The following is a 27,576-nucleotide window of genomic DNA, read 5'->3' as shown; positions in this document are numbered from 1 at the left end:
ATAATTATATATTATATTATATATATATATAGATATATATATATATATATATATATATATATAATATATATATATATATTATATATATTTATATATAAAGGCAAAAGTTACAATGTTAAAAATCACATAAAATTCTTCCAATCATCAAAAGTGATTCTGGGGCTGGATTTTGACATGTAAAAGCACCGTACTTTATCCAAAGGACAATTTTTCATAATTTGAGGTTTATATATAGACTTTGTAATATAAGTGAAATACACACACTACACACAAAATGCCAGGCAAGAAAGTAAATGATATTCCAATACAGAAAGCATAAGGACAAGTAATCTCACGGGAAGTGTTGGGTTTCTTTTTCATGTACTATAACCAGTAACTATACCAAGCCAAGTTTTGATGGATTCCATCTTTTTTATTCATTATGAAATCTTGTAATGGGATTAGTATATATTTTGCATTGAATTCACTGACTGAAGTCTATAGCCAGGCTACATTGCAGTACAGTAGTACAATAATTAAAATCTCCTTGTTATCCTTCATGTTAAATGCCTGAATAACACCAATACCATATATAATAAATTCAGTTACTCTGTAAATGCCTGAATAATACCAATACCATATATAACAAATTCAGTTACTCTTTGTATGGCTAGTTTGGTGTTTTGGTAACAGTAAGTACTTCGCTACTGGTGTTTTGGTAACAGTAAGTACTTGGCTACAGGTGTATATTTGGTTCAGTTTCTTGCATTGTATGTGAGATACTGTATTCTAATTTGAAATTTGAGCAGTAGCAAATTCAAGTTTAGAGAAAAATTTGTTAAGACTCCAGTAGCATGACTTCCATTAGGCTTACTACAATAATGATAATAATTGGAATACTGTATATGAACATTCTCATTATCAATAATTCAAGTATTGTTTACCTTAATGAACACCATATAAAAAAAATTACTGAACACCATGAAAAAAAAAGTCTTGCCTAATCATGGAGACAAAATTATGAACTCACTCAACTGAATTATACCTTGTTTCAGAAAAGCAGACATATTATAATAAAATTTGTATTACATGATTCTGATAACATGTACAGCTTTCTATTCAGAAAATAGCAAGTTTTCATTACTTTAATATTTGTACTGTGTGCAGTGGTCTCCTACTGAAGAGAAAAAATTTTACCATTTTATTGTTAATTAGTAGTATAGTATTTAGTTACTGATTCTTCTATTAATATTACAGTCTTCACTACAACTGCAGCATACTATGACATACTGCGAAAATTATAAATCCCATTTTACTGTCAAGAACTGAGCACTTCAGGTACACTATCAACCTACTACAAAGTACAGAATAATAAACTAAGTAATGTCCTCATTCAAATGCAGTTAGTACAAGTAATAACATAATGAGTTCAGTGTTTTACAGTGTTCTTGACATCAGTAGTACTATTACCTAACTAAAAATAAATGCCACTAGAATTTTTACTTAACTAAAAATACAGCAAAAAATACTGTATTGTTAAATATCATAAATTTACTGCATTAACAGAAGTTTTACAGCTTCAATTGAATGCAAGCACCATCTGGGATACATATGGAATTGCTTAAAAGGAATAAGTACAACGAAGGCATCTGTCGCATAATTCTACATAAATCAAACCTATTAAAATGCGTCTGTTATGTGAGAATGTGTATAAATGTTCCCTCCCCCGAGAATGTGTATAAATGTTCCCTCCCCCCAAAAAAAGAAAAAAAAAACTACAGATGGACTAGGGATAACCAGTGCTGTCACATCAGCACTAATTTGTCTTCATTTAAAAACTGCAACTGTGGTTAAGAAGGGTTACTAATACTGTTAAATAAAAAGAATTATCTTTGGTTTATATAAAATAGTCTCTTAATATCAATATCCCAACTTGGTATCATAACTGCATAACACATGACGGCTTCTATCTAATATAAACAGATAAAAAAAATGTTTTACACATCAACCAATATTTAAAAAAGTATCAAGATACATAAAGCTAATTCTCTAAATAAAATTTTCCAGTTCTACTTTTATCACAGCATCACTTGCTATGTATGGGCGGTAAGACCTGTCATTCCTTTATAAAAGGATTATTGTTTATATTATACTGTATATATATAAATTTGTTTAACGATTTATATATAACACCAACAACATCTCTATCACTTCAATACTTTCTCTTTGATAACAGCACTTATTTTGATATTGACACAGAATTAAATGAAAAGCAAGAAAACACCAATTTCCCACTTCAAACAACAAAAGATAATCACTGCAAAACCTTTCAAAATAAACTTTACTTTGGTTTTGGTGCTACAACCGGTTTCACTTCTTGGCTTTTCCTGGAGGGTGCCTTGGTTAATGGCTTTGCTTCCTGACCCTCAGTTTCTTTTTTCTCAAATTTTTGTTGTAATGACGCTACATGAGAATTACTGATGCGTCCTGCTCTACCAACTCCAGAACCAGAAGGCTTATTTGAAGTTGCTGTTCCTGTAGGCTTACTACTAGATACTGATGAAGATTTTATAGGGGCTTTTTTCACTGTTGGCTTTTCCACTGCTTGATTTGTTACTTTAGGCCCTTGTTTTTCTGTGACTTTGGGGGCAACTTTTTCAGACATCTTATTTGCAGGTTTTTCTGCTTTGTTAACAGTCTTCTGATCTGTTTTATTATTTGCAACAGTCATTGGTTTCTTTACTGCCCCTGGCTGTGGCGTCGTACTACGACTCTTATCACCTCTTCCACTACCAGTTGTTGCAATGTTTCTAGAAGGGGTAGTTCCACGCACTGGTGTACTACCACGTGTTGGTGATAAAACTCTTCCAGTCTTGTTACCTGGTGAAGTGACTTTTGAAACAGGAGAAGCACCTCTGCCCCTTGCAGTATTTTGTCCAGAGGTTGGCGAAGTCACATCTGCATCTTTATCTGCAGTTGCTGGCTCCTTCTTAGATGAAGTGTTTTTCTTGCTTGAACCTTCTGCTTCTGAGCTTGTTGAACTAATTACTTTATCAGGGGGAAAGACCACTTTATCTGGAGGAAATACAGGCCTACTAGGTCGCTGGGAAGAAGGCATTCCACTTGAAGTTGCGGTGGATTTAAGTGGACCAACAGTTGTTGTAGTATTACTTAAGGCTGATGTGGCACCTACGGTTGTAGTGGCAGTGCTAGATGGGGCACTAATGCTAGGCTCTGTCTCTTTTGGATTTGTAGAAAGGAAACTGGATTTTAAAGAATTAATTCTCTGACTGCGATCATTATCGCCTATAGTGCTTATACTTGGTGAAATTACTGGCTTAATAACATCCGGTCCACTCGGTGACACATTTTTCTGTCCTGCAGGTCTTTCAGTAGGTTTTGATGTAGACAGCATAGTGTTGTTTTTTGAAGATACTGTGCTTGGTGATGAAGTAACAATGGGAGGAGAAATTCCTGCACCCTTTATGGACGTGGATGAAAATGTGCTAGGCACTGTTGTTACAGGTGCCTTAGATTTCCCAGAGCCAAGATAAGAAAATACTCCTCGTGGTACAAAACCAGATGATGATGACTTTACTTTGCTGCTACTGCTGTTGGTTATGTTTTGAGATGTATCTTCTGAAGTACTAGGAATGTTTGTGGGTGAAACTGTTGCTGATGAAGATGATGCTTTTGAGGCACTAGAATTCTTTTCAGACCCAAACGGATATGATGTGCTTTTAGCCAATGTTGTATTGCTGGATGATTTATTACTTGCTAAATCAGATGCAGCAGAGATCTCGGTACCTGCTGTGACAGCATTTTTATTTTTCTTTTTATTTTTTGATAATGTACTACCGTACTCTGCATCACGAGTGGAAAGTTCTGTGACAATTTCTGAAAGTAATCCACCATCCTCTGAGCTACCACAACTTGTTCTGTTACTATCATGAAAATCTGGGGTTGGAGAGGTGACAGATGAAGATGTATTACTAGTTAAAGGAGATTCATCAGGTTTTTTTACTACTACATTACCTAGTCCTTCTCCCTCGGGGGGAGATTCAATTAGATTTGTATAAATTGGTTCACTAGGGACTTCGTCTGATATAACTTTCTCTTTAGTTGCTTTCTTCTTTGGCTTGTTGTATAAAAAGGAAAATATGGACTTCTTTTCCTTCTTGCTGTCAGGCATATCTTGAGCTGTATAGGTTACTTCTTCCAATGCAGGCTCTTTCTCTGGTGTTTTCTCTTCAATGGTAGCATATATGTTCTCAGGAGACAAGTCTTCATCTATGTGTGCTAAAGTTGGACTTCCTTGAACATTAAGACAGTCATCATAAAAAGAGTCTGAATCAGGTGTTCCAGGGATTGTAGGTAAAGGAGGTCTAGGGGGGGGTTCTGATGGCCTAGTTGGGGGTAAACTTTTTGGCCGAGGGGCTCGCATAGAGCCAAACTTAGGAATATTTGGTCGAATGGTAACTGGTGTCTCTCGCATGCTCCCTATACGCTGCAGTTCCATGTTGGTATCCTTATCTTTTTCACTAACTGGTGGAGTCCACATGACTCTGATATTTGATCTTGTATCACCTGAATTTGGAGTTTTTACCTTATCTTCAGGTACAGATGGAGCCCAAGAAACTTTGCTAGGTTTGCTAGCCTCCTCCTGAGAAGCTTTAACCTGGCTTGGTTTAAGATTGCTTGGCATGGGAGGATCAGGAGCTGTCCTGACTGGAACTAAATTTGCAGGCAACTCTGTGGCATGCAGTTGCATTGGTGCAGAAATCTCTAGTTGCATTAAACTTTCACGTTTGATTTTGGCGGCTTTTCTGGGTAAGGTATTAGAACGACAAGCTTCAAGATCTTCATTCTCATTCCCTTGTTTTTCTTTTTTAATTAAGAAGGAAGCAAGCCTTGCAACTTTAGACTGCTTGTCTCCTTCATGTGATTTGCTTTCATGATCTTGTGATTCAATTTGCTGGTTAGCTTGAGCAACTAATGTAGCAGCATCAGGTACAGAGAGTGGTCGGGCAGCCAAAGACGGCGCACGACGAGTAGGCGTAATTACCGCCACAGGTGGCACGTCATTAGATGCTGATGATGGGGGTTCTGCTTTCACATCGGGGGGCTGTGGAGCAGCCCTGCTAGGTATTACCGAATTGGAAACATGGCTTGCTATTGCAGGATTCGTAGATCCTTGTAAACTAGGACCACTAATGGTGATTTTCATTCCTGACCCTGCAGATGGTGTCTGACTTGGCTGATTAAACTTTCCGCGCCAGCTAGCAGCCAAAGCATTATTTGAGTTACTGCTGCTACTATTAGTATGAGTGACTTGAGCAGACGAAGTAATGTTTGTTGCTGGAGGAGGTGGAATAGGTGGTGGGACATCACCATTAGTTTTTGAACCAGGAAGAGATTTTTCTTTTAATGGAGATAATGTAAAACCTTCATGTTTACCAAAGAACCCTCCTAAAAGTTGTGAAGGTTTTCCAGGAACGCCCGCACCATCCACTGATTTTGCATGACCATTAAGCAAAGGACTGTTGCTTTTAGAACCTTGAGATGACGGTGGTGTTGGAGACCGAGGACTTGTAGTTATTCCAGCACCATTACTTACAACTGGTCGACTGCCATCAGCAACTTCAATGCACAAAGAACCAGGGGGCCGATGGCTTCTTTTGTTTGGATCAACTCTAGGTAACCTGCAAAGTATGTAATATTAATTTTTATAGGAAAAGAACTTGGAAAAATAAGACAAAAGATCCCTATCAGAAGAAAAATGAGACAAAAGACTTCTAACAGAAAACTATAACACCAAATGTAATAAATTACTTACTACATTTATATTCATATCTATATACATTCATACAGTATCACATAATAAGGTAAGCAAAAGTAAAGTATGGATTGTTTGTCATATGATATAGATTTTCAGTACAATAGCACATTACTGGTCGTAATATTCATATCCATTACTGCATCTTTCTATATAGTATAGGACAATTTTTTTAACAGCAGTACTTTATAATGATACTTTCTTGTTATTATATTTAATCAATAGCAAATTTAATAGTGACAGCAATGGTTATTACAAAGCAGTGTTTAAAGAAATTTTGCTTGGCTTGAACTTTTAATAAGTTTAATTTGCTATTTTATTTTTTGAAGACACCTAATACTCACCACTTTGTGATTGCAGGACTTTATTACCTATGAATACGGTGTCAACATGCCATAATTTCACACTTCCACATAAAATTAACACAGCAAGCAACAAGGCTTATTATGAACAAGGGTTCATATGAATACAAGTTGTAAATAGAGTTCACATATAGCACCATACAATCAACAATATTGTAAAGATCTCAACTTTCATACCTAATTCCTACCATTCAAGCCTATGCTAAGCTATCATAGCTCTACTGAACCTTTATGAATGTTCTGCTGTCAGTTCAAGGAAGTCAACTGATGGATTCCTTCCTATTATTGACAACTTTATTTTGCCTTCACAGAATTGTACTGTAAACCTTTTGTTACAGAAAGTCGTAACTAAGAAATGCAGTACTGCAGTATTTACAAACCGACTCATGTATTCATACGCAAGTAGAAACTAAATAAAACAGTTTAAATTTTGTTTATTGTACTTTTGCTTTCATTTCTTAACCATGTAGATAACATATTTTTTCGTTCCTAGTGAAGTCATCAATTCCTGAATGTATAGCAAGGTAAACTTTCAGAAGACAACTGTGTTTACCCAATTTTTGCAATTTTTTTCCTAATCAAAATCAAAAGAGAAAATCTTTAAACCACAATGTTTAATTGGATTTGGTTTCCATATATGCATACTTCCCTATATATTTGAAGTTACACAGGCTAAGTCTAATGATATCCCTGCCTTATTGAAAAACTCACTGTCAAAAGGACACTTATCTCAAATTTCATGCAGTATTTTAATGACTATATTGCCTTGTGGATCTGGAATTATAACATCATATGGAAGGGTCACCACTTTACCTCTCCAGTGGTCAATTAGAAGAACTGAAGTATCACATGTTGCCTAAATATTAACAGTCCCCAAGTGATATCCTCCTATTAACAATTGTGCATCAAAGACCAGGTACTGGTCTTTTAACAACTTCAGAAATTCTAGGTCCACCTAGAATCTAATGAATGGCAAATAAGTGATGCACTTACAATCTTACTAACCAGGGCATCTGTACTTGGGAGGTTCTCCAATGGTGTTTTGTTGATCATTATCAGAAGATAATGATCATTATGCACTTCAAAAAAAGTCCTCTTTCCTTCAAGTACTACACTTCTGGCAAAGGCTATGAAGTTGTAGGAGAGAGAGAGTTGGTTACCATGGATCATATAACATGAATGAAACCATGCAGTCTTTATCCTGGAAAGTTTCTATCAAATGGCTGTGGTTTAATAGACTAAAGATGCTACCAGAACCAATCTTGAAAATGAGGAAAAGTCAGCCTCCTCTTACTCTGCTAATGGGTCATAGCAGGTGAAATGCTCTGTAAACCTATCTGGTCCTCTTCATCACAGTTCAAAGTAACACCACATCCATGGATCGTTTACACGTCCTTTATTGAAATTCAGTGCAAAGAAGTCATTCCTTCGTTGAAATTCAGTGTAAAGAAGTTGTTGGGAAGGAGATTTTACACTACAAGTGCAGGGGTCTTAAAGGTCACTTACTGAGCACAGGAACAAAACATTACTCCTCATCTATGATAAGCAGATGTTTGGGAACCTTTGTGAACTGTGATACTCTAAATAATAAACAAGAACCTCTATAATTCATTCTACTATACTAGTAATCAGTGGTTCTTTTTCCTCTACTTATTATTTTTTGTCCTGGCTATTTTTTAGCCCAAATATTTCATTACTTCTGTGTTCTGTACAACAGTGGTTAATAATACCCGACACACACTACACAACACTTCTAAATCAAAGATTCACTATCACTATGTTGGAGTGCATTACACCTAGAGGTTTAGGTATAATTTTTTCTGTGTGATTCTGCTTAATATAACAAAGCATCACAATGGCAAACAAAATAAAAAAATTCTCCTCAAGATCCATACATGAATGTAAACCTAAACTTACCATAGCCAGCTGAAGTAGAGTATTTTCATTTTACAACCACAGAATCAGTTTTTTTCATTGCAAACTTTATTAATATGCACTTTCTTTAAGATGCAAAAACACTAGACTGCTGCTAATATAGAAGCAAATTGGACCCAAATTATGTTTATTTGCATGTTATTTTCAATTGGTAAAACCATCAGCCCTACTATAATGATCATAAAAAAGTATACTATTATCTATGCCACTATTCCCACTGTAAGGTTCAAGATCAATAAACTACTTCAGAGTTTTAACCTTCATAAAACAAGCTGTACAATATAACTTTGTACAGTAAAATTAGGTGGCATATGTGTACTGTAATTAAAGTGTACAAGGCAGGTGAATGATACAGATAAGCTATTCATAAAGAAAATACATAGCACAAATAAAAAGAAAGTGCAGACAAATTAGACTGCATTCTTGAGACCATGAGAGCCTTACAAATATATGTCTCACAGTCATACTTGCGTAATGTGCTTTTCCCAGTCTCATGGTCGTATTAGTGCAATGTGCTTTTGCAAGGATATCACCTGTGTCTTCTGTGATAATTTGTGTGGTTAATGATATTAAGAATTCTAAAGCATATAACTATCAGAAGACTGTGATGATGCACAGCTTTAAATAACCTTGCTAAATATTTAACTAATCTTTTTCTACTACATAGTGCATATTAAACTTGGGTATACTTTTATGTTACATAAAGTCATTTTATAAACAAAGTTCATTATTATAAAAGTACAGTACAGGCAGTCCCCGGTTATCGGCGGTCTGGTTTCATGGGGCTTGTATAGTACCATAAATTCGGCGATTTATGGCGCCATAATGTGCCGAGTTTCCGTTATCGGCGCCAAAAGGTGCTGATAACAGTTACGGTGCTACAACATAACTATGAGAGGTACGATTAACCAGTTATTGGCGCCATAAATCCCCGAGTTTCGGTTAATGGTGGTTTTCACTTATTAGCACCCCACCAAGAACAGAAACCCTCCACCCCCGGTAACCAGGGACTGCCTGTGCTTTCTATCATTCCATAATTATCTTCTGGTTCTCTAATGTCAGTGTTTTAAGCTTTTATATCCAGTATCAGTTTATATTAAGTTTTATCAATTATTGTGTAAAAAAAAATCTAAGACTAACAACCAAATCAGCACAATTTATGTAAGGCTATACAGTGGAATCTTCGTTTTTGTACGGCCTGGTTTTCGTAGACTTTTTCCGACAAAATTTTGTCTTAGGTTTCGTATGTATCCTCGGATTTCGTAAACTTGGAAACACTCCCTCCAAGGCCAAACAAACCATCCCATGTTCTCTGGTGACCTATTCTGTTTTGTGTCGTTTTTGTGCTTTTTTATTTGAGTGCAACTGCTAAATAAGCCATCATGGGGCCAAAGACAGTTCCAAGCATTATCCCTTCTTGAAAAAAAATAGGCGAGAAACACTATAGAATTTAATAAAGTACTCATTGCAAAGTATTGGAGGGTGTTGCATGATGTTCTCAGTGAGAAAATCCCTACAACAAGCACTGCTGTTCGTGAATTTAAGGCTGTTAGTGAATTTAAGGCTGTTAGTGAATTTAAGGCTGTTTAGTGAATTTAAGGCTGTTAGTGAATTTAAGGCCAGCAGAGGCTGGTTTGAAAAATTCAGAAAACAAACGGGCATACATAATGTCCCTACTACTGTGATGAATGACATGTCTGCACAGTGGAATGCACATGTTTGCAGTGGAGTGATGTAAAAAATTTGTGGAGAATTATCATTCCAGTAAAGATGTGATCCATGTCTCCAACATCTTTAATGACAATGCCATGTTTAACTTTGGGCAAATTTAAAATAAACACCTGAAATAAATGTCTCTGAACAGCTTTGTTGTGCAACAGGGGTCCGGTGACTCTCAAGCTGGTCCAAGTGTGCCAGTAAAAAATGAAGAGGGGAAGTAACATCAGATAGTGCCAGTAAATAACAAAGAGAAGCAACCCCAACTATGTCCTTGATACCTAAAGTCGTTCTGGAGGGAGATTCCCCCTTCCAAATAATAACCTCTACCCTCCTCTCCATCTCCCATAAAGGTAAGAGTGATGTTAAATGTTCATTTATTCATTTCATTAGTCATTTACACTTCTCATTGTTTTCTGTATGTAAAACTTTTTATTCCCTATAAAATGTATTTGTTCATACACGAAACAAACCTTCGGTCCTTACAACATTAGGATTTACTAGCGCCAAGCTGGAAACCGGTAGAATTAAAATTACACTTGTGAGATCCAGGGACATAATGGCATCTATACCAGGTCACGGGGCATGTATACCCAGAATGCCCACGGCTACCTGTTGACATCAGTTATTTTCCTACCGCCTTTAAGATAAGACGTGTACTGTCTATCTCAATTTAAAGCCGGTTTTTCAGTTTGCCCGTTCTTTATCCATTTCATTTTTTATTTTTCATTCCTTTTCTTTCTCCAAGTGTGATCAGTGTGTGGTAAGAGTGTATACGTGGTTGTATGATGGAGAATTTTGCCTCAACATCGGGATCGTCTACCGCTTCGAAGAGGAGACAAAGGAAATGCCCAGGAGTCAGTGGCTTCCTTGTTCTAGGTTCCTTAACCTCGGTGTCGACGGATCCTCATCCAACGTGTAGTAGGTGCAGGGAAAACGTATGTACGGTTACTAATCCGTGTTCTGTTTGTCGCGGTTGCTCGGTGGAACAGTGGAAGAAGTTCTATGGGAAAAGCCAATACAAAAGAAAGGGGGTGACGCCATCTTTGGATGACCAAACCTTACCGGCTTCTTTTGTATCGGTAATAAACCAGGCTGCTCCATATGTTTCTCCACCTGCTTTTGAATTGTCTCATACCCCTTCGGTTTCTCCTAGCGGTTCTGTATCGGAAACGTCAGGAGGGGCCTTGGGTAATTTTATGAATAATTTGCACTCTCCTTTGTTCCCAGCAAGTAGAGGGGAGATCCGCCATCTTTGTTCCAGGCTCCTGCTACGCAAGCGCATAGGTTTAGATGGTACGTGGTCAGCGCTAGGCCTACCAGCGTACCAACCTTGGATGGTCTGCTTGCGCATTATATGACGTCACGGTTCCAGCAGGGGCCGGCAGCGCTGAATGTTCCTCATCCCCCGGGCTTGCAATTTATGGAATTAATGCCGCTGCTTCTCCATCCCACTCAGTATTTACAGCGATGCAGAACGTGGGAGGTAATTTGGCAGCAAACGTGCGGTTACCAGCAGAAACCTCTCAGTCTCTCCCTACTGAGAGCGATGACGTACAACATACGTCACACTCTGAGATGGCAGGCGTGATGACGTCACAGACCGATTCTCGGCCTTTTTTCGCTGCACCACAGACTAATACGCCTTCTGATCCGTCAATGCAAACTGTAATGCAGAAGTTACAGGATATAGAGGAGAGAATGAATAAGAGAGACAAAAAGAAAAAGTGTTGATTCGCCTTCTTCGTCTTCTTCCTCTAGTTCGGCGTCATCGCTAAGTCCGATAACGTCACGGCGAGCGTCCAGTCAAGCGTTGGAGGAGGATTCGGGAGTTCCTAGCGGATCCTCGGGCCAAGAGGAGAAGAATCAATTCTTCCTCTCCTTCGGACGAAGACTGTCATTTCCAAGTCAGCAAGAACGGTCGGAAAATCAGTGGCTATTAAGCACAAGGTTGCCAGACGGAAGCCGTTCGCAAGAGTCCGAACAAGCGAGAGAGGTGACGGCCGGCGAGCTAGCGGCCGAGGCGGAGTTGCCAGTTCGGATCGCAAAACTGCGATACCTCTGGTAAAATCGACGTTGGCGGCGAAAGGTGCAGCAGAGGATGGAATGCAGATCCCAGTTTCGCCCGTAAGGCCGTTCAAAATACGTACGAAGGACGATAAGGCTCCTATTAAAAGTACAAAAAATAGAGATTGGCAACCTCGGCGGATACGTTCGTGGAAGGCAGTGTCCGTCTGGATAGAAGGCCGAGGCCTGGCTCGCCGACGCTCGAAAACGATGCCAATGCTAATAAAGACGAACTTACCTCTGTCTTAAGGGAGCCTTGCATCTTGGCAGATCTAGACGAGATTCTCGCTCTAGATCCGTGAGCAGAGAAAGAGTGAGACTTCTCGTTCCCTGCTGACTATCTGGGATCGAGCCCCCAGCGGCCAGCAAAGATCAAAGAGGCCGCGGCCCGTAGGGGCAGCGGCCGTGGAATTCCGGGCCGTCTGTCAGAAGATAGAGGCGAGACAACATCTCTCGTGACGGAGAGTGGTACACTAGAGCCGGAGGAAGGAGAAAACCAAGAGTTTCTGGCCTCGTATGCAGAGGTTATTGATTTGATTCGTCAATTCAATAGCCTTTCGGAGAAGACAGAAACACCGGCCAGTATGCTTCCTCCTGGAATTGACATGGCGTTTGGACTAAAGAGGGATACCAAGGTGTCGTATGAATTGCCTTGCTCGAGTCATTGCGGAATCGTCTTGCAACACGTAAACGCAAAGATTGCAGGGAGGGATAATTCCATTAAGATCTAATAGATCATTTAAATTTATTCCCCCTCCAATGATAAAGCAAAGGAAATATTATACGACGACCAGCGAAGGTCCCTTTGCTGTCTAGACAAATGAACCCTAATGTTGTAGGGTTAAGGCCTGGATTAACCTTGGATCAGGTTTAAAATGAGTGCCCTTCGATGACGTACCAAGAGGCTGCCACGTTAGAAGCAACAGCTTCTTCTGTCTTTCAGGCTGCGTCCTGGTTAGACTTTGGTCAACAGCAGTGGCGAAAATTGCATCCTCGGAAGCAACAAGGAAAGTAGTAGATGAACCATTGTTCATTAGATTACTACAGTCAGGGTCCAAGGCGATTGCGTACCTGACAAACGTAAGTGCCAATGTTTGGGCAAATATCCTGCTAATGAGGAGAGATGCAGCATTGGCTAGACTAAGCCGCAATGTGGATTTGGATTCCCTGTTAGCAATGAGGAATGGGGATATCTTGGAATCGCAACTACTGTTGCCAGAGGTCATACTGGAAGAAGCGATAGATAGAAGAAGGATTGGGGACACTAAACGATAGGTTGGTGCAACAGGCAGTTAGGAAAACCTCTAACAGTCAAACTATTCCTTTGGAGGAAGACAACAGCAGATGTCTCGAAAGAAACCAGTGAGACATAGCATCCCTAATAGAGTCACAAGACCCTCTTCCCCAAAGAGGATAACTCATCGGCCCTTTCACAATAGAAACAACAGAGGAAGGGGCAATAGGGGAAGGGGGAGAGGCTCAAGAAGATAGATGGGCGCCTCCCATCACTCGGCCACACCAGTGGGGGGTTGCCTGGCAAATCACTGGAAGGTGTGGCAGGAACTAGGGGCAGAGCAGTGGGTGGTTGGATGTTTCTTTCAGGATCGGTAATGATGATCCGTTCGAGGGTAACCCCGCCCCTGACAGATCAACCATTACCCCACGTCACTTATGCCCACAGATCTCAGAAGGCCACTATTCTGCAGGACGAAGTGAAGAAGATGATCCCCAAAAAGGAGCTGTGCAACAAGTATGCAGTCCGACAGAAGGCTTCTACAGCAGGATTTTCCTGGTACCCAAATCCAACGGGGATGGAGGTGGACAGTAATAGACCTGTCAACGCTGAATCTGTTTATAAGGAAAACCAGTTTCAAGATGGAAACTCCGAAAACGGTTCTACAAGCAGTCAGAATCGGAGACTTTATGCTGACAGTCGATCTAAAGGACGCATACTTTCAGATACCAGTCCATCAGTCTTCAAGGAAATTTCTCCGCTTCAGTCTTGCAGGGAAGCTTTCGAGTTCAAGGTCCTGTGCTTCGGATTGACAACGTCTCCTCAAGTTTTTACAAGAGTGTTCACCTCGTGTCGGCATGGGCGCACGCTCAGGGGATCAGGCTGATAAGATATCTGGACGATTGGCCTCGGTGATAGCAAAGTCCAGGTAGAAATTTACTCAGGGACAGGGCGACCCCTATCCTGCAGCTTTTGTCACAGCCTAGGTATTGTGGTGAATCAGCAGAAGTCGCAGCTGGATCCAAGTCAACGTTTGGAATATCTGGGAATGGTGATAGACACAAACACAAGCCAAAGTATTCCCGACAGACCAAAGAGTACAGAAATGCAAACAAGTGGTGAATGCCTTTCTGGGAAAGCAGACACAGACAGCAAGACAGTGGCAGGTGGTGCTGGGAATCCATAAACCTCCCTGGGGCAGAAGCTAGTACCAACAAGGAAGGCTACACCTTCGGTACCCTACAATGGAGGATGAAGGAGGTTTTGGTCACCACAAGTAGATCACCCGTACGAGGCAAATTACCCTTGTCGGCAGAAGTGAGGAAAGACTTGCTGTGGTGGGTGGACGACGACAATCTGACAGTGGGTGTCCCCCTTCAACAATCCTCCCCAGACCTCTTGCTGTTCTCGGATGCATCACTAGAAGGCTGGGGAGCCCATATGGAGGAGTTGATGGTGTCAGCAAAATGGAGTTGCAAGGACAGAGAACTCCATATAAACGTGTGGAGTTGAAAGCAGCTTCCTCGCTCTACAAGAATTCAGGGTGGGAGAGAGTAAAGGGACACTCCGGTGGTATTGATGTCAGACAACACCACAGTAGTAGCTTATATAAACAAGCAAGGAGGCCTAGTTTCTCGGCAGTTACATGTGATGACAGTTCAACTTCACCAGTGGGCTATAGAGAACCTGGTAGACATCAAGGCCGGTATATTCCGGGAAAAAGAAACATAGTGGCCGACAAGTTGAGCCGCAGGGATCAGATTCTGGGAACGGAGTGGTCCCTACACCAACAGGTAGTGGACAGGATGCTCATGTTGTGGGAAGGACCGATCATAGACCTATTCGCAACCAGGTAACACAAAGTTGGAAGTGTATTGTTCAGTAGTCCCGGACGCAGAGGCAGCAGCAGAAGATGCGCTACAACACCCCTGGGACAATCTGGACGTGTACGCATTTCCTCCATTTTGTCTAATCCGTCAGGTTCTGAACAGGGTAATGCGGTCTCAGAACCTCAAGATGACCCTGGTAGCCCCGTTATGGCCGAAAGCAGAGTGGTTTCCAGACCTACTGGAACTCCTAGTAGATGTGGGCCAAGAGAGTTACCTCCATCGGAGCAACCTTCTGTGTCAGCCTCACGTGGAGAGGTACCACATTCGGTGAAGTCCCTATCGCTTCACGGGTGGAGACTGTCAAGTATCTCCTCCGAGAGCGAGGGTTTTCGCAGAAAGCAGCAACTCAGATGGCAGGTAATATCAGAAAATCATCTGCGACAGTATACCAAGGGAAGTGGTCAGCATACTGTGATTGGTGTCGTAGGGGGAACGTGTCTCCACTCGGTACCACTAGTCAGCAGTTAGCGGACTTTCTGGATATATCTCAGAACAGAAAAACATATGTCTGTATATGCAGTGAAGGGTACAGGGCTGCTCTAGCCTCAGTCTTACGAATGAAAGGAGTGGACATATCGTCTTCATGGGAGTTTGGGCCATGCTGATGAGGAGCTTTGAAACAGTCATGCCCACCAAAGGAGCTAAAAAAACCCAGATTGGGATCTGACCAAGGTACTGTAGTCTGACAAAACCCCCTTACGAACCACTAAGGCAGTCCACGGATAGGAGCCTGACCCTGAAGACAGTCTTCTTATTGGCCCTGGCTTCAACCAAAAGGGTGGGGGAGCTACATGGCCTCTCATATCTCATAAAGCACTCGGAGTTGGAGATCAATGGTGTGTGAGTTTGTCCCAGAATTCGTGGCAAAGACCCAAAATCCAACAATAGTAGACGGCAGATTCGACTCCTTTATTTCCACCATACCTTCCTTGGCAGACTTTGTAGACAACGACAAAGCTGAAATGCTCCTGTGCCCCGTCAGGGCACTAAGGGAGTACTTAAAGAGAACAAGGCACCTCAGGCCGGGGTGCCAGAGGTTGTTCGTAAGTACAGGACGGAACAAGAAGGAAGTGTCCAAGAATACAATATCATTTTGGCTAAGGGAGACAATCAGAAAATGCTTATACTGCAGAAGACAGAGGGTCAGATAGCCAGGTGGGAGCTAGAGCTCATGACATCAGGGGTGTGGAGGTGCTTCCTCTAGCATTTAAGAAGAACATGTCTGTGGATAAAATTCTGAAAGCTGGCGTGTGGGCAAGCGCCAAACAACTTTCACCTCATTTTATTTGAAAGATGTTGCCCATAGATCCTTGGGACACCTTTTCCTTGGGTCCAGTGGTGGCGGCCCAACAAGTGATATAGTTCATCCAGTGCCCCTGGCGGGTCGTTTTGCGTCTAGTCTAAGATGAAGGTATGAAAGTAGAATGAATGGATGACTGGTCTTTTTTCTTTACTACTTTCTTCCTACTCCTTTAACTACGGGCAATATGAAGGAGAGTACCGTCATGTGCTGGAACGGACTAGATGCAGGTGAGATGGTCAGCCATACTGTGAAGCTATCTTAGCTGATGATATACTTTTCAGTAGCAACACACCCCTCTGGATAATAAGGAAAGAGGGGTGAAGGTCGATCCAGTCGCAAGGGACAAAGAGTAAAACAGTAGAATGGTATCATACACCCAGTGGGAGCGAAACCAATAGATCCGCTTATATCTTTGGTCCTAGGTTCATTGTCCATTCTCTAGAATTTCCCTATATATTCGGAAATGGATAAGGTGGCAAACTTCCAGTCAGTTGTAGAGACTTACCTCCCTCCAATAGTAAGTCTATCCTAATGTTAAGACCGAAGGTTTGTTTCGTGTATGAACAAATACCAAATTTGTAACTAATTTGTATTTTTCATAACTAACAAACCTGAGGTCTTAACAGTTAAAGGCCCACCTCGAACCACCCTCTAGCAGTCTAAACTGGGTTAGAAATATAACTGATGGGTCACAGGTACCGTGGGCATTCTGGGTATACATGCCCCGTGACCTGGTATAGATGCCATTAGTCCCTGGATCTCACAAGTGTAATTTTAATTCTACCGGTTTCCAGCTTGGCGCTAGTAAATCCTAATGTTAAGACCTCAGGTTTGTTAGTTATGAAAATACAAATTAGTTACAAATTTGGTATTTTTGTTAATATTTTTGGGCGTCTGGAACACATTAATTGTATATTTACACTATTCCTTGTGGGAATTATTGTTTTGGATTTCAGATATTTCGGATTTTGTGGGACGTTCTGAATGGATTACGTACGAAAACCAAGGTTCCACTGTACCTGTAAATTATACATTTTAAATATTTCAGATCTACATATCTGCTGAGTACAATTAAAGAACTGTCAATCATATACAGCATGACACCATCTGTGATGATGATGAAGCAAAGCCTTCTGATATTTTGCAGCATTCACCGATTATTATTGCTCTACAGTTTACAATAAGTGAGGAATTGGAAAGTAATTAAAATATACATCCTTAGGCATACCATGCACTCATTTGTGGGTAACTTGTAAAGGGTGATGCTTATGTTTAGCAAATCAAATTATGAAGTGTCTGTGCAACCATTACAAAACTGCAAGATCATTACAATGAGAATGTATGTTGACCATTCACTGATTTCAATCGTAGGTTATCCTTGAAGGATGGGTGGAGTCTCCCTTAGTGTTTGGCTCTTTAACATCAATTTTGGAAGACTTGGGCTCGGATATGCTCCCTGCTGAGTGAACCCCTACTGATGCAGCCAAACCTTCAACTTTACTTTTTCTTATTCGGCTGTATTGGACATTCAAAAGTTTTGACACATTAAAGGCCTGATATAACTTGGGTTGCTCACATTCAAATATTCTCCTTGGTTGGTTGAATAAAACCATAAATTTTGTCTTTACTTCAATAACACTCACATGTAGATCTTAAAACTTCAAGAAAATCAGCTATTCTGGAAGAATGTAATATTTGGTAAAGGCAAATCTCAAGATCATTTCAGAACTGGACAAACTTGACAACAGGTAGTGTATGCAAATACCCAAGTTCGGATAAATAACACAACAGTACCAGTGCCATTAATTTTTGTGAATATACCTGTATACCAAAAGATGTACATCTTAAGAACTTGCCCAGAAAAAGATCAACATTTGTAGGTGTGAAACAAAATCACAAAATTAACACAAAAGAATACCAAGCATCAACCACTGCCTTGCACCAACATATTACAGAGTGAATTCTTGGTGCAAATCTTATTCTATAACATAAGCAAACAGGGCTATACTTCAGTTCCTGCAAAATTTAGATCTTCAACCACACTTAATATTTTCTCTTGATACTATGAAACACCACAAAATCAGACAAACACTAAAAATATCTAAGGAATTCAATTTATTTAAAGTGTATTTCAAAATTCTATAATTCTATGGACAGTTTTGTTGTGTTAAATTCTGAAATAATATGATACTAATAATCATGAGTATCATGTATTTGCATTTGATTACGTATGTAGTTTACTAGGAAAAAAGTCACAACTGAGTAAAAGATTAGGATTACGAAGATAGGACAATGTGTTTCACAGATAAAAGCCTATTATTTTTGTACCATATCACTGTGACAGTATAATAACAAAATTTTTAACCGTATCACTGTGACAGTATAATAACAAACTGATAGACAGATATCAAAATCAAAATTGCAGTTACAAAATATCTACAAGGAGAATGAAAGCCAGTTGGAGATCTACTAGAGTCAGTCCTTGAGGTACTGAACTTTTGCCTACCTGGTAACTCATTCTGGAGCAAGGTATTTAGCTTCCAATTTCTGGTCACTTGTCTCCTCATAGCAGTTCTTAACCAATGTAAGTAGACCACAAATATGAAAATTTCTAAAATACAAAGGACAGGAATCATGCCAGGCAATCTTGTCTTCGATCAAACATTAACTACACAATGGATTTTTGTGACTTTGGTTTGATGAGGATGGACTGGAAAAAAATTCTAAATCCAAGTACTAATGTGTACTCCCTTGAAAATTGAGAATTTAAATTCAAAATTACCAAATAAAATAAAATAACTATTAATTGGAGGCTGTCATCACATAAAGGATCCAATGCAGATGTGTTTAAGCTCCTACGGCATAAAGATTTACATGAGATTTTTGAAAGCCACTGGAGAGATGATCAGAAAATTTAGGAACATTTAAGATAAAGGAATTAGAAAAGTTAAAGACAGTACCATTTTCAAGAAATTGGTCAAAGAAATCCCTACAACTGAGTACTTTTTGTAAACTGAAAATCAGTGTATGTTATGTGGACAGTAGCCTTGTAGTATTTGCTTTAGGTAATAATGGTTAATGTAATGTCAACTCTATGTACTCTCATATACATCAATGATTAGCTTCCAATTTTCCTGTCCACCTCTTCATTACAAAGAACTATTAAACCATGAATAAGATTAAGTGAAATGTTTGACCAAAGGAAAGAGGGGAAATATATGAAATGGTTCCTACAGAATACACAAATCAGAGGGGTAGACTATGGTGGGGATCTGGTGAAGTGGTGGTACACATATAGCTTAACTATCAAACATTGGGATCGTACGATATTATAAATTCTTATGAGCATTTAGAGGGCTCATACGATTTTGCTTTAGTTTCTTATTACTTTCCAACTAAATACTAAACACCCATAGGAAACATTATGACGGCAAAGTTGAAACGATGTAAGAAAGAACATATTCGTAAAGCCTTACTAAACTGTGCATTGTAAATTTCTTTTGGTAGAAAAAATCACTGGACTACCTTTCACAAAGGACATAAATGACAGTGACTCAAATTTAAATACTATACTGGAAGAGAATTGCTTGACTGACAGGCAACTGCTTTAGATGTTGCCTTTGTTAGCAAAGTGAGAACAATGAGTGCAATCCTCAATGGCAACAAGAGGATCTGAAAAGTAATGTTGAAGATAAGACTAACACAAATATTGGAATGTGCACAGTAAAGTGTTAAGTTCTCACCAAGGCAGCTAATTCGTAAAACCAAGCAGATCCATGTGAATTATTGGCCCAGATAAAGCCATAAAACACTCAATCCGACTCTAGTGGGAACAAAATAACTTCCAGCAGTCTTAGCAGTATTTACAGAGTTACAGCCAGTGCACAGCTGTAACTGTTACTAATACAGGGGTTTATAAATAGTACATGGATGAACTCGACAGAACACCAATGTAAGCATTACTAGTCAAGTTTTCAGGGGGAACTAGTGCCCTAAGTCTCTTCTATCTTATACTCTTTCTTCCTGAAATTCCACTTGGTTAAGTTCCTCAATCATTTTCTTCACAATGATCAAGATACTAAGGAAATTTTTAAGTGCCCTCCACCATTTAAAATATATCCTCAAACACCACTGTTCCCCACATAATAACAAATTCTCCATACTAAACTAACAACAATGACAGAAAGTGCAACACTTACTTGGATGTGGCAGGTCTCCCTTTTGTCTCCCACCAAAGTTTGAGGTTTCCTCGGATGTAATACACAAGACACATCACCAATACTATGGCAGGTACAATGCCGAGGAAGAAGATGAACATACCGACAACAAAAGTGTTTGTGGCTGTAAATGGAAAAGTACTCAGTTTTAAAGCATCTTATGTATTATGTTACTTCCACAAACTCTTATATTTATTACTATTAGACTTTTTCATTTCTGATGGGTATTGTCATATTTTATGAAAAATAAGCCAACAAAATATGTTGCTTTTTTACACAAACTATGATTGGTGTCACCAGTGCAACCTGATTAAAGCCAAATATATTTATATTAATCAAAATTATTAAGTGCTATTAGAGTAATAACATTTCATATTGAGCAACAAACTATGGTCTATAAATTTGACTTGAAAATATAATATAGAGTAGTGCCTCAGGTTACGAAATTAATCTGTTCCGAAGCGGCCTTCATAACCTGATTTTTTCGTATCCAGAACTACGTTTTACATGTAAATTGCCTAATTCATTCCAAACCCTACAAAAACACCACAGTAAATTTTACAATAAAGCTAAATTGACCAATAAACAATGAAATACAACAATTTGGACCATTCAATACCTAACCTAACCGTTACTGTACCTGTAAATAAAGTGTATTAGTGTACAGGGTACAAGAAATACTGTACGTACGTATGTAGTAAAATTTGGAACCTTACCTTTCGATTGAGGCGAAGTCCGAAAGTGGCGACAGAGGAGGAGGACAAACGGCAGAAAACATGAACACTTAACTTTACGAAACATTAAAAAACGGCAGAAAACAATAACACTAAACTTTACGAACACATTAATAAATGGCAGAAAACATTAACACTTCTTGATTATCTCCATCTTTGTCTCCATGAAAAGCATCCTCTTCTATCTGTGAACTTCAGCAACATTCTTGGGACCCATGGCTAATAACGTAAGTAATTAAGTTCACACACAACACGATAAAGTAGCTTACAGTACAATGAAAGCGAAATCACTAACACGAATTTACGTTAACGAACAAAATCTATGTGAAAGAACGAATCCCACGTGTGTATGATAACGCTGCCGAAACAAAATGGTCGAGGAACTCCCTTACGTAGATGCATGATGGAATAGATACTGACCAACAAAAGCAAAAAAAATCTTCGTCTTTGCCTTCGTAACCTGGATTTTTCGTATGTAGAGACTTTCGTATGTAGGGGTATGACTGTACAAACTAACTAAATACAGATCACCTATGATAACTGCTACCAGTTCATCAGCAACATTCCTACCAACAGACTGCAATTATAAATTTGTGCCATTGGGCTTACCATGAGGGTTTGATGCAGGTCCACTGTCTTCTGAACCTCCTAAGCCTGGGTAGAGGCAGTCTGGTGGTGCAAATCCTATATCACAATGACAGTGGCCATTATTATTACAAACTCCATGCCCATTACAGTTGCAGGAGGCAACTTTTAGACTGCCAACAGGCATACAACGCTGATCAACACACATCTACAAACATGAAGGATCAAGAATTAATGAGTATCCTCAAACATTTACTTTATAAAATATATTACCCTATATGTACTGTGCACTTTTAATTTGCAGTGATGCTGACTGTTCTTTCAACTGATTAAATAGTAAAAGATGAAATTAGCCCTCAGAGGTTTCTTAGATAATTCTTTTCAACACTTTCATCAGTTAAATTTTTATCACAGGACTACTATAGTTGCTAATGCAGTAACATCCCTTAAAGATGAGGACTGATGCTCTACTGTCTGTAAATTAGACAAACACATTTTTAGTTGAATATTTGATAGCTGCAAACAACCACTATATATTACAATTGCTTGGACACTTGATAGTCTAGCATGAATGTAAATGACTAAGTCTTAGGGATAATAAAATGACTTGCAACTATAACTCACAGTAAGGATAGCAAGTAGGCACTATGTTTTCTTTGTATCAGAGAATTTACCCTGTATGGCCTAGAAAATCATAGTGAAAGGCACAGATGAAGATTTAGACCAGATAGAAATTTTAACAGGAGTATTCAAGACAGAAAATGGGATAGAGAACTCATTCTGATCTCAATTTTAGTAATGGGAAAATCTACATTAATGACAATGATAAAGGTGCCTGTAAATTTTCACTGCAAATCCAATCAAAACATTACCTTCATGGCAATTTACATTATAGCTGATAGATGAAGTGGAAGCAAATAGATCACCATGGGTTATGCATGGTATAACCTTCTATACAAATTGTCAGAAATGAGTGATCAGTGGTGCATATTTTGACTGCTTTCAGTCTGTTTCAATGTCATGAAAGGATAAGGGTCAGCATTGATTTCAAACATGGGTAAAGTCACATTTTACTGCTTCCAAGTTAGTTAAGATGAGCCAGTTTTAATTGTGCTATTGTGTGCAGTATACAGTACCACCTTACCCATCACTATGTTGCCCACAGAAATTACCTTGAACTATTTCAGAAATCTTTATAAGCACTAATTTACATAAAATATAACCAGAAAACACTGCCCAAAAATAATGCTGAATCATCAAATGGCACAGATTAAGAAACTAAAAGCTCAGCTTAAAAAAAAAAATGGTTAAATCTTACCTTCCCTCTACCACATTTTGCTCCATTTGGGGCAAGACCAGGGTCTACCATATCTAATCCCATATCCACCAGGGCTACCCTGCAAGGTATAACTCCCTTATTGCCCTTGAGGAAACTGTGGGACACTTTGCTGACGCTTTCCATACCAAACTCCAGCCGTTCATTTAAATGCATGCAGTGCAACATACCACATTTGACATCCCTGTATGGATAAAACATTAATATTGTAGACAATACAATGCTTAAATACACCCTTTCACTAATAGAACACCAGTTTGTACCATATAAAATAAATAAAATGAATGACATAAGCTTTCAATGGCAGGCACTAAACTATCATAAATAAAATTACAGGAAAGATAATGTGCTAAAAATATTTACCCATCGTTGCATTTATAGTAGGTATCATTCACCCAGTTATAGCCGCAGTTTCCATTATGACTTCCTTGAGTATTCATCATGTAACATCTATCATCAGAATTCTGCCCAGTTGGGCCCCATAGGAGCTTACACTGTTCCTCATGGGTACGACACATACCCGAATGACAGAATGCCTGAAAGGTCAAACATAATTTAATAAAAAACAAAACTATAAAAGAGAAACAATTATGTACCTCATTAAATTTACAAAGTGCCACAAACCATACTTTATGACAAACAGCCTACAAATATATAATGGAACAGATTATTATGGAATAAAATGGATTATCATCATATACAGAATGCATTATTGAGCATATACATACACATGCACAGAACCTGACGATGCATTAATGGATGATAATGAAGCTGAGATTGTCTTACTGATAAAAACGATCCCCAGGTTCACTTGGAATAAGTCAATGCCATAGAAGTAATAAAAGAGCCTTTTCACAGTGACCATAGAATTTATGAATGGAGGCCTTCACACACAAAAGAGTCAAGGTGTCTCGAGTAGGCCGGGTGAGGTTTTCCAGATGACCAAAATGTTTACAAAACCTGTTTACATTGCCAGGCCTAAAGTGACATTCTCACCTCTACCCTGGACAAGAGTTAATAAAGGCCCACGGTGCTAGCAACATGCTAAAAGTACTTATGAGAGAGAGAACCAAGAACTCAAGATGCCGCCTCTCAGATGTCAGGCTTTCAGGCTTAAAGGGCAAGCCCTCGAATGCAGGAATAATCAGGACTTCAGGCAAATGTCCAGGCCTAGAGACTTGAGGGGGAGTGACAGGAGAAAGCAGGTGTTCCAAGAAAAGGGTAGTAGCCACACATAAACAGTGATTCTTTTAAAACGTGGCCCTCCCATAGTCAAAATGTGATAAACAGAGGTGGTTGCTAGGAAGATAGTTAAAAAAATAAAAGGATCAACACAGGGAAGAGAGAGAGACAGAAGAAAAAGGAAGAGCACAATAACAAGAGACAGAACACCAGCAGAAAGTGGGGAGTGTTGAGTAATAAAGTGGGAGGTGCAACCCAGTAGGCAATCAAGTGACATTGCAAGCCTCAAGAACTTAAAGACTAAAGTACAAGTGCCCGTAAGGAAAAGTCTTGGTCCAATCACCCAAAATAATAGGTAGAAAGAAGTTTATATTTTAAGGACAAGAATAAATGCATTTAGGGAAATAATTTCATTTTTCCCAAGATTACAAGACAATCAAATGCAAGCTACCTTACACTGTTCCTGCGACAAATGTTTTTTAAAAACAAAGCCAACTTCTATAATATACACCCATATATCGGCGTGGTTCGGAAGTCACATAAAGCCGTTGGTCCCGTTGCTGAATAACCACTGGTTCCATGCAATGTAAAAACACCATACAAGCAAACACCCATTATATTTACATAAGCCCATAATCATGGTCTTCAAAAACCACAGAAAATGATATTTTCATGATAAAATAAAGTTTCACATATACTTACCGAACAGTTACATAGCTTATAGCTTCTTACCTACGGCAGTCGAAATTCAAATAGTTGGCGCCAGCGGCGTTGCTATCTTAAGTATAGGTGATACAAGACCCGCCCACATCCGGGAACCCTGGGTACTGCTAGCCTTCTACCGTCAATTTTCGTTTAGCCGCCACGTCCATCTGTGGGGAGGTGGGTGGGCTTTGATTATGTAACTGTTCGGTAAGTATATGTGAAACTTTATTTTATCATGAAAATATCATTTTCACATAAGTGACTTACCGAACAGTTACATAGCTGAATCCAAACTACCCGGAAGGAGGGTAGATGGACTACATAAAAATGACAGTAAGACCACATTAAACAGCAAATGTTGCAGTACCCTACCTTGTGAGAGAGCAGCTGCAGTAGAATACTGCCTATGGTTGGCGCTCTCATCACTCGTAGGAGACGTGACAGTATAGGCCAGGGTCGTTCCTACTTAGTGGGATTTTGTAACCATGGACAAGACCGTTGGTTGACAAAATATTAAAAAACAGATAATGCCCTTGCCCTGGGCTTCAAAAACCAGATAAAAAAAAAACAACAGACCATCACCTATACCAAAAATAATGACATACTCAAAAGTAATAAATAAGATCTGGAGGTTCTCCAAAGTACTATGAGCCTCCAGTCTGCCCACGACTCAACAACCTATAACAAGGCGAGGAGACAGTAGAGGATAGAAAGTTCCCTATGTTTCCTTTCCCAACACCATGCCCGCTACCGACAAAGGACCCAATTTACAACAACTATCATAGGTAGCCTCTACATTCTTCAGGTAAAATGAGGCGAACACAGATCTCGATCTCCAAAACGTAGATTGAAGAATCGAGGACAGCGACATATTGTGCTTGAAGCTTAAGGATGTCGCCACTGCACGTATTTCATGTGCTTTCACCTTAAGCACATTTTTAGAGTCTGATCTTGGACTTGAGAGTGTGACTCCAGTATCAGACTTCTCAAAAAGAACGAAATAGCGTTCTTGGAGAGGGGTTTTTGTTTTTTGCAGAATTCTTAACCGAACACCAAAGTCGGTCAGAATTACCTCTAACGGATTGTGTCCTTGACAGGTAACATTTCAGAGCTCTGACAGGACATAGTAAATATTCTTCGTCCATCGGACCCACTATATTAGATAATCCCTTAAGTACAAAAGATTTAGGCCATGGGTTAGAGGGAGATTCGTTCTTTGCTAAAAATTCGTTAACAAAAGAACAAACCGCATTACGATTTTTGAACCCCACCTCTTTGTGGATGGCTTGTAACTCACTCACTCTTCCTGCTGTAGCCAAAGCGAAGAGAAAAAGTGCCTTCCTCGTTACATCTCTCAAAGACGCTTCACGAAGTGGCTCGAATCGTGAAGACATCAGAAAAGTTAAAACTACGTCCAAGTTCCAGTCCACACTATCCTTCTTGGATACTTTTACTGTATTAAAAGATTTAATTAAATCTCCAATATCCTGGTTAGAGGAGATGTCAAGCCCTCTATGCTTAAACACTGAGGACAGCATAGCTCTGTACCCTTTAATTGTCGATACGACAAGTTCTTAACTTCTTTAAGGTACAGCAAAAAATCAGCTATTTCTGTCACAGAGGTTTTAGAAGACGAGAAATTATGTCTTCTGCACCACGTCCTAAAGACTCCCCACTTCGATTGGTAAAGCTTGGCAGAAGAGCTTCTTCGACAGTTAGCAATAGCCTCTGCCGCTCTACGAGAAAACCCCTTAGCTCTGACGAGTTTCCGGACAGTCTGAACCCTGTCAGTGACAGAGCAGACAAATTCTGATGATACCTGTCGAAGTGGGGCTGTTTGAGTAGCCGAGAATACTGAGGAAGAAGTCTGGGATGGTCTATAACCAACTTGAGAAGGTCTGGAAACCACTCTTTCCTGGGCCAGAATGGTGCTACCAACGTCATTGACACATTTTGATGTGAGAGGAACTTGTTCAACACCTCTCTGATCATTCCAAATGGGGGAAAGGCGTAAACGTCTAGACCCGTCCAATCCTGAAGCATTGCGTCGGTCTTCCAAGCAAGAGGATCTGGAACTGGGGAACAAAAGATCGGAAGTCGATTGTTCCTCGACGTGGCAAACAGATCCACTGAAGGTCTTCCCCAAAGTTTCCACAGTTTCTGACAAATTTTGTCTTGCAATGTCCACTCCGTGGGAAGAACTTGGTTTACTCGACTGAGTTCGTCCGCCAGTACATTTAACTTCCCCTGTACAAACCTCGGAACGAGGGAAATATCCTGATCTTGAGACCAGAGAAGGAGATCTTCTGCGACTTTGTTGAGGGAGAATGAATGGGTTCCTCCCTGATTCCTGATATAAGATAGAGCGGTGGTGTTGTCGGAGTATACTGCCACTCTCTTTCCCACGACCAAAGGAGCGAATGCTTGCAGACCGAACCAAATCGCCTTCAACTCCTTCATGTTGATGTGATTCAACCTCTCTTTCTCTGACCATAA

General features: G+C 39.6%; 1 protein-coding gene across 2 annotated transcripts in view; it reads right to left on the bottom strand.

The window, feature by feature from the left end:
* Nucleotides 1-1,710: 1,710 nt before the first annotated feature.
* Nucleotides 1,711-27,576, bottom strand: part of LOC135202209 (mucin-2-like) — a 360,342-nt gene continuing 334,476 nt past the window's right edge. For both annotated transcript variants that reach the window (XM_064231469.1, XM_064231477.1), the window contains exons 13-17: nucleotides 23,557-23,729; nucleotides 23,176-23,377; nucleotides 21,882-22,065; nucleotides 20,521-20,662; nucleotides 1,711-5,681 (exon numbers count right to left, since the gene is read on the bottom strand). In XM_064231469.1, the coding sequence (XP_064087539.1) occupies nucleotides 2,321-5,681; nucleotides 20,521-20,662; nucleotides 21,882-22,065; nucleotides 23,176-23,377; nucleotides 23,557-23,729 (4,062 nt within the window). In that variant the 3' untranslated portion in view covers nucleotides 1,711-2,320. The remainder of the gene's footprint in view (nucleotides 5,682-20,520; nucleotides 20,663-21,881; nucleotides 22,066-23,175; nucleotides 23,378-23,556; nucleotides 23,730-27,576) is intronic.

The sequence above is a fragment of the Macrobrachium nipponense genome, chromosome 23, assembly GCF_015104395.2.
Source record: "Macrobrachium nipponense isolate FS-2020 chromosome 23, ASM1510439v2, whole genome shotgun sequence".
Lineage (NCBI taxonomy): Eukaryota > Metazoa > Arthropoda > Malacostraca > Decapoda > Palaemonidae > Macrobrachium > Macrobrachium nipponense.
Note: the sequence above shows the minus strand (reverse complement) of the source record. Positions and strands in the feature narration are given on the sequence as shown.